This window comes from Octopus bimaculoides, chromosome 4 (assembly GCF_001194135.2).
Source record: "Octopus bimaculoides isolate UCB-OBI-ISO-001 chromosome 4, ASM119413v2, whole genome shotgun sequence".
Taxonomy (NCBI): domain Eukaryota; kingdom Metazoa; phylum Mollusca; class Cephalopoda; order Octopoda; family Octopodidae; genus Octopus; species Octopus bimaculoides.
The window spans coordinates 122,244,370-122,252,877 of NC_068984.1; the positions used below are offsets into that span (position 1 = coordinate 122,244,370).

General features: G+C 31.9%; 1 protein-coding gene across 1 annotated transcript in view; it reads left to right on the top strand.

The window, feature by feature from the left end:
- Window positions 1–8,508, top strand: part of LOC106880299 (serine/threonine-protein kinase WNK1) — a 78,758-nt gene that overhangs the window by 38,607 nt on the left and 31,643 nt on the right. Inside the window, exon 9 of the mRNA XM_052967677.1 lies at window positions 2,295–2,405. Within this exon, the coding sequence (XP_052823637.1) occupies window positions 2,295–2,405 (111 nt within the window). The remainder of the gene's footprint in view (window positions 1–2,294; window positions 2,406–8,508) is intronic.

The following is an 8,508-nucleotide window of genomic DNA, read 5'->3' on the forward strand; positions in this document are numbered from 1 at the left end:
TTTCTAATATCTTGGCTGCTAGACTCCAAATTACTATTTTACATGTTTGGTTTCTTTTATGGCTTTTCAAAATAGCTAAAATTTGCTTGAAATGGAAAATTTAGATCACTAGAGATTGTTTTTTTTTTTTTTCCCCTCTGCTTCCTATTATTACATTTGCGTTTGATATATAACACTAATATATTTTTATCAGAAATTCATGAAAATGATACATATAAATTCTTCCCTCGTATATAAATTGTTATTCATAGGTTCCTGTACATTATGTAAATTATAACAGGAATTATTCACACATGTGTCTTTAATGTCTCTAAAAAAAAATTTTAAATAAAACTAAATATAATATGAAAGCTTTTAATGAAGTCATTGAAATTATCAATGAAAGAGCTTTTTGGAAATTGTTTTTAATTTCCTCAAGCCTGACTGTGGTTAAGAAGTTTACTTCCCAGTTACCTGGTTTCATGTTCAATCACACTGTGCAACACCTAGGCCAAGTGTCTTTAACTCCAAGCTTTCCAAAGCTTTATTAGTAGATTTGTTAGATGGAAACTGAAAGAAGCCTATCCAGTATATAGTATCAATGTTCCCTGCTTACATAGGCTGGAGGTGTATATATATATATGTGTGTGTGTCTCATTCTTGATATCATGAAATAGTTGTAAACAAGTGTCACCATCACACCAGCAGTGTCATTTGTTTTCACTCTTCCATGAAAATGTGCCTGACTGTGAGAAATATTACCTTGTTTGAAAATATGTGTATTGGTAACAGGAAGGGCTGTAGAAAATTTACCCCAGTGAATTACTAACTTGTACAGGTATGGAAAAGTGGGCATTAGAATGGTGATGGTGGTGATGTAGTACAGCTGATTGTATTGAATTTAGAATTAGCTTTAATGATTGAGACCAGTAGAAAAATTAAAAAATGAATAAGTTAATATTTCTTGAGAATTGTATGAAATTATTTGGAATTTTCGTTCTTCCAAATTTTCATCTAAAAATGGTTTTGTTTTTTGGTTTTTTTTTATTTACTTTAGAGTTATTCTCTTGAACTGGTCTAATTATATAAGTCTTTGAATTCGCTTACAACACGTCTCTCGCTGTAATGTCCGTTACAGACCCTCTTCCTTCTCTGTATAGGCCTCATAGAATAAAAAAACAGTTTTTATAAAGTCAAAGTCCAAAGACATTGCAACTATCTCAACTGACTGCTTTATTTTTAATTCATGTAATGATCAATTATATTATAAATGTATGAAAACCATTGTTTGGAATTACAATACTTACATTACTTACTGTACTTACATTACTTACACGTATAAGTGTATTGAAAAATTAATTTTAAAAGCCATCCATCTAAAGATTATGAACTAAAAGTTAATACCTTGGTAAATAATTAGAATAGTGTATTAATTTTTAACTTACTATTGAGTACTCCCATTAACTATGGCATGGAGCTGTCTGATTGTAGAATCCTTCAGCTGCTATTGTAACTGGCATTGTTGAAAACAAAGGCTATTGTGAACATGCTGGCCAATGATTTAGAACGCAAACTTATTCTCCATTTTAATGACAGATGTGAACTTAGATTTGGTTGCTTTATGCAACCTGAAAAGCAACTCTGTAGAAGTTCTCTTGGCTTTTGATTCTCAAGTTTCAGTATTTGATTTTAGCAAACATTAAATTTTTGCTGATGTTTTTACTATGAAAATGTTAATTTGTCCAGTATAGATAATTTGCAATTATTCTGCCCTCCCTTAAAATTTGTTTTATTGAAATAGTTATAAGAAATAAAGTAGCTTCTTGAAGATTTAGATATGGACTAAAAATCAGAATAAATATTAGTTAATGCTTCTTCAACATAGAGTTCTCAAAAGTGTTTCTGAATTAATTTTTTTAAAAATTTGTTTGCTGTATATTTTCCTTCTTTGTTAAAGCATGTTATTAGTATCTATGATTATTTCTCCACTTGCATTTTGCTTACCTACACAATTAGTGTTTGTTACAAACAAAAAAAATATTGATGTAATTAATTTTAATCGGTTTGTCTTTTTTTTTCTATTGAAATGCTGTTAGTTTTTCTGTTTACAAGTTGTGCTTAAATAGATTTTATAGTTTGAAAACTTTACAAAATTTTCAATATTAAAAACAATAATCAAATGAAATAATTCTTTTTTGTTTGCAATGTATTTTCTTTTCTTTTTCTTTTTTTTTTCCTTTTCTTTCCAAAAATATTTTACAATATTTCAATTTCTGTAGAAACAGTTTAGGTTAAAGTTACTTGTGTTTTTCCAGACTGGACTTCCTTCTGGTCATGTGCAATTACCATCAGTTACATCATTCAATCCATACCACATTCAAGCTGCTACACAATTCCAGCAGTTGGTTCAGGCATCAATGTATCAGGTAGTCATCAGGATCTTTTAAACTAATTCAATTACTGTGGCACTGGACTGAATAACCAGTATTTAGATTGACTATAATGTGTTATTGCAAATTGATGTTGTGCTTTATGTAGAAGTCTATAATTGATATTGTGTTGTGTTCATTTATTGTCTTAGTTAAATATCATTGTCATGGCTATCATTGATTATTCAGTTATGCAAGGCATCTTGTGATATTTAAAAAGAAAGAAAAGGAGTGTTTTGGTTGATAAAAGTTTTAGGTAAATTGAATATAAAATTATACTCCACGATCCTATTGTATTTGTCGTGTTCCTTAAAAGTCAGCATAGCACCATCATTTAGGTGTTATTTTAAAATTATCATTTCTGCTGGACATTTCTTAAGTTTTGTTTCTGACTAAAGTTTCTGCAATAAATGCATTTAGAAATTGTTTTTTGTTGGAAGTAAAGCAAAATGAGGCCGTGTTATGTCATCAAATAATTGCATTTTTATATTACGCTTTTTTTTTTATTAGTTTACTTGTATGCTTTCACAATCTAATGTTACTAATTATTAATTTTTTTACATAATCAACAATTTTTCTTATTTATTTCTAAAATATATTTTATCTTAATTTTTTTTCTTATTATAAGCATATATATTTTTTGATCATCTATGTCAGTAGAAATCTAGTTTAATGATACATTCTAATTTATTATTTTGAAGCTGGTTTATAATTATATTTATAATGCCAAATTTAGTTGGTTTTTTTTCTTCTTCTCTCTATATTCAGTTGGGTTAGGCAGTATTTGACAAAGTAAAACATAATTGAGTGCTTTTTCCAGCTAATCAAATTATTCGATAGTATTTAGGCTGCAGTTTCATAATATGAGTGAATTTCAGGTGTTATTAAAGTATTTTCCCTTTAAATGGGACTTGGGAGCAACCATTTACCTGAAAATATTTAACAAATTTCTTAAAGATCTTTTTGTAATAAAGGCTTCAGTAATGTAGTGGATTAATTACATTAAAAAAATGTATTGAATAAAATTCTATAAATTTTTCATTTTAAGATTTTTTTAAATTATATATTTTTTACTTACTATCATTTAATGTATTGATGTTAAAATCAAGTTTAGTGTTATTGCTAATCGTGTTTCTTGGATTTCAATAATTAAAATTTAACGCTTATTTTTATTAGTCAACATTATTAGCTTCAATTAATGTACTTAACAAATAGTTATGAAATAATAAATTTCATTTACTTTCATCGTAAAAGCCAGTAGTAAATTCTGAAGATTATTTAAATTTGGATGCATGTCTTACACTGTTTGACTTTTTCATAATGAAAGACTAGTGCCTTTATGAAACTTTTGTATTTTTTTCCATCATTAGCAACCAAGTTGCATGTGTATATCTTACCTAGTATCTAAATTAGACTACTTATGTGTCTTCTGTTATGATCTGTACTCTAAAAGTTGGAGACAAAGTTATCTTTCTTCTTAAGAAAAAAAGTCATTCCTGCTTCCTTGTAACAAATTTTGCATGAATTTTCTAACATTTGATACTCTGTGAAGTAGTTGAGAAAAATGTATGCTGTGGTTTTAAGAAACTTCTTTTTAGTTTCTTTCTCCCTTACAGGGAGACCATATGTGGAAAAGGAACAGTCATAAGCAGGCTGTAATCAGTATTTAAGGAGGTTTTTGTTTTCTTTCTCCATTTAAATGTTTGAATAAAGAAAAAGACATATCAAAAAATTGGTATAAAAGATGAATAAAAGAAATGCTGGAAGAATGAAGTTCATGATATTGTGGTAAAAAAGAGAAACTGATAGTTAAGTTTGGATGTCTGAAAAAGAAACTTTATTGAAGGGTTTGTGAATATAGTGACTCTAGAGTTGGATGGAAGATATATTGTAGGAATATTATACTGTAAAATATCAATATTTGTCTCTCTCTCTCTTTCTCTCTCTCTCTCTCTCTCTCTCTCTCTCTCTCTCTCTCTCTCTCTCTCTCTCTCTCTCTCTTTTTCTTAATTTAAAGCTATTTAATAAAAAATCTTTCATGGAAAATAAACTTTCTATTTTTAGGATTGTTTGTCCTTCTCCCCTTTACATTATTCAATTACAGCAACATTTTTCTCATAATCTAGATGTAAATATTGAAAATGGTTGGTATTTGGGGAAAGGGAGATGATAGTCAGAAAAATATAATCATATTAACTAATATTACATATTTGTCCTCACTGGAACCACCTAACTCACTCATCAGAACCAAAAGTACAAAATACACATGCAACTCCTGAAAGCACTTCACTCAACTTATGATGGTGTGTATCTAGTTTGTATATACATACAAACTGGATACATACCGTCACTAGCTAGCTTGTATATACATACAATCTAGGCTATATATAAAAACAAACTCTTTACTTTATTAGTGTACCTTCAAATAACTCCCAACTACCTCTGAGTCTAGTATTCTTATTCAATTACAATAACCTATGACTTCATATCTTATACTATTTCACCTTCACCTAAGCTCATTCTAAGCATCTACCAGTCTTTGTTCTATCAACCACATAATACCACATCTCCTTCAAACATAAAAGAATATCTATTTCTCAAATGTCTGTGTTCTGTGTTTATATTTTCTTTCAATTATTAAGTTGCAGTAGTTCAAACTATGCATTAACAGCTGTAATCTCCACTTCAGATTAACAGATCTACTTCATAATACTTCATTGATGATCTATAAAACACACACACACACACACACACACACACACACACACACACACACAACTGCTAGTATATCTGTATACAAGACATTTCTTTGGCTTCGTATCTGATATGTTTTTACACACACACACACAGTATGTCTTGTGTGTACAGGGTGCATGGGTAAATTGTTGCAATTTATATTTTTAATTTCGCACATGTGCATTGTTTGTTTTTGATTTTGTCAACTATGCAGTATAGTAGGGTCAGTTGGGCATCATCTGTGAGAAAAACAGCACCATGATGCAATTCACTCTGCCAGAAATTTGGAAATTACATGCTGTACTGCTTGGAAGCTCTAATACGAACACTTCAAAGTGTTGGGGTGTCAGTCTGAGACATGTACTGAGAGTGATAAAAATCAAACATCCAATCAACATCATGGTGTTTTGAGTGATCACAAGTGATGGTAACGTTATGCTTCCATTCATCTTCCCATATGGCCCTGGATTCAGCAGGGAAGCCTACATCAAGTGCCTGGAGGAGGTAGTGCTGCCCTGGGTCAAGAGGGTGGCTGCTGGAAGACCCTATGTCTGGTAACAGGACTCTGCACCATGCCATACAAACAGGAGAACCCATTCATGGCAGTCAGACAATTTCTGCGACCACAACCACCTTGATTATTATGTGGGGGGCGCAATTGAGTGAGAGACCAACAAAACTCCTTGTAACACCAAAAATGAACTGAAGGCAAGGATTATGGCAGCACTCACCAACTTAAACAAGGAGACCTTCCAGAAGAGTTGCAGGAGATTCTGAAATCATGAGGCCGTGGTTGAAGCCAATGGCGATTCTATTGAATAAATTTACTCTTTACTATTTCAAGATATTTTTATATAATTTTGGTAAATATATCTGTTAAAATAGATGTCGGGGTTATTTTCATTTTTGCATAATTTAGATGATAGTTTATTCACTGCACCCTGTACAGTTAGATGTATGTCTGCTACTGTTGAGTTTAGAACTCCATGCTGATTGTCTTCATCCAGTCTGCTTTCAGTATAATGCTTAGGTTACTACTGTACTTAGTAGTATTATCGGTTATGCTCTACAGAGCAAATGTTAGAGAAATGATAAGCATTAGTTTATATAATTTGTTCCCTGCATACATTTCACTGTTGTGATTATTTGGAACCACACAGCATTGGGTGTTCAAATGCAATTGGATGCATATCCATAACAAATCATTAGGAAAATATTTTATTGCATTGTTTGATCTTTGTAACATAATGCTATAAAATGTTCCCCTGGTGATCCATTGTGGTTAAGCATTCAGTTGAACTTGGAATATCTAATGCTGTGATTCCAAACAACCACAAACAGTGAAATGTACATAAAGAACATGTTATAAACTGGTTTTTATCATAATTTCATGTGTGTATACATATATATATATATATATATATAATTATTGAATGGTGCAAAAAGAAATTGTGCTTGAATACTTTTAGTATTTGTGTTTAACCCTCTATATTTTGAGTTCAAGTTTCATTTCATGAGAATCAACTCTGTCTTCTACTCCTTTGGAGTCAATGTGTCAGACATTTTGTGTGGTCAATTCACTTGCAGCCCTCACTTTCCCTTCATCTTTTGTAAATCATTATTAAAATCTGATTTCTAACATTGAAATGGAATTCATCTTAATTATAAGGTCATCACTATTTTTATTTATTTATTCCCTGATAAGTTAGTAACAAACAAGAGTAGGCTACTACTTCAATAGAAAAAGAGTTAGTGACTGGAAAATAGCACTGAGTACATATACATAAATTATTTCTTTCTTTTTAGTCAGTTTTTTTTTTTAGGGGTGATAGAAATTGAACATATTTTAACTAATTTGTATTGTTTTATATCCAGTGTTAACACTTAATTTTGCATCTGTATAAACCCTTTTTTTTTTTTTTTTTTTTTTTTTTTTTTTGGTGAAGTGAGTTGAAATGTTTGCTTAACATGTGTGTGTATACATATATAAAACTGACTGTGGATTTGAAGTTTTTGGCTTATTCAGACTGTTTGAATTAGCAAGACCTGTAAAACTTCAATCACTGTCAATCAAATTATGATATATAATAGACTTTACAAGTGTATCAAGTCCTTTGATTTCAATTACACACACACACACACACACACACACACACACACACACTCTCCCTTAAGAATAATGATAAGTGCTTAATACAAAAGTAGAAGGCAATAGTTTAAGCTGATCCTGTTAGTCTGGAATTTCCCTGGTGTCTAACTGGTTCCCTAGACAGAAAGTGGGATAATGGATAACAGTGGGAAGCTGGGGGACACAGTTATCTGAATTTACAAGCTGGTTTTTGACCGAGTCTGCAGAAGGGAATGGGGAAATACGAACACATGTACATAATGACATACATGCATGTGTGGATATGGGTTGTAAAGAAATATGGGTGGCCAGTAGTTTAAGTGGGGCAGGGTTAGTGGGTATAACAGGACAAAAGCTGAAGGGTATTTGTCCCTTGTGTACTCTGGCATGTTTATACAAAGGTACAGACACAGGCATACACGCAAGCTGCCAAACTTATCCATGGACAGGCCTACTTTATTATTGTTGTACTCTATGTAATAGACTCTGTAACCTATAAGGTACTGCATATATTATCACCTTACAATTACTGTTGATATTATATCATCATTATTTTGATAATTCTTCACAAGTAATGAATGATGTTCACTACTTCCCCACTTTGCTTGTTTGCTCACTTATGTGTCCATGTGAACTTATGTGGATGCACATCTGGCTGCTCATTTGTGTGCCCGCATGCATATGAGTGTGTACTTGTATACAGGCATCTGTGAGTGACCAATCCCTTAGATTTCATCCTATGTACCCATTTAGTAACTTGTTCAGTTGTCAGTCACTGGTCTGTGTCCCTGTTTCCCCCCCCCCCCTTTTTTGTTTCCTTTCTTTGTTGAACTCTTTCCTTTTACTCTCTCTTCCTCAATTTCCCTCTCTATGTCTCTTCTATTCCTCTCTCCTTACTAGCTCTACTTAAGGCTGATATGTTTGTATATTTATGTGTATATGTGGAGTGGTTGGCATTAGGAAGGGCATCCAGCTGTAGAAACCTTGCTAGATCAGATTGGAGCCTGGTACAGCCTCCTGGCTTGCCAGTCCTCAGTCAAACTGCCCAACCCATGCAAGCATGGAAAGCAGGCATTAAATGATGATGATGTGTGCACTTGAATACCTTTTTCTTCATTTCACTCTAACCCTAGTCAAAAGTTGGCTTGTAAATTCAGCCAATCTTGTGTTTTCCAGTTTCCTCCCATCATCAAAATGGTATATCTTTATTATCCTGTCTCCTCTTGTCGTTGTGGG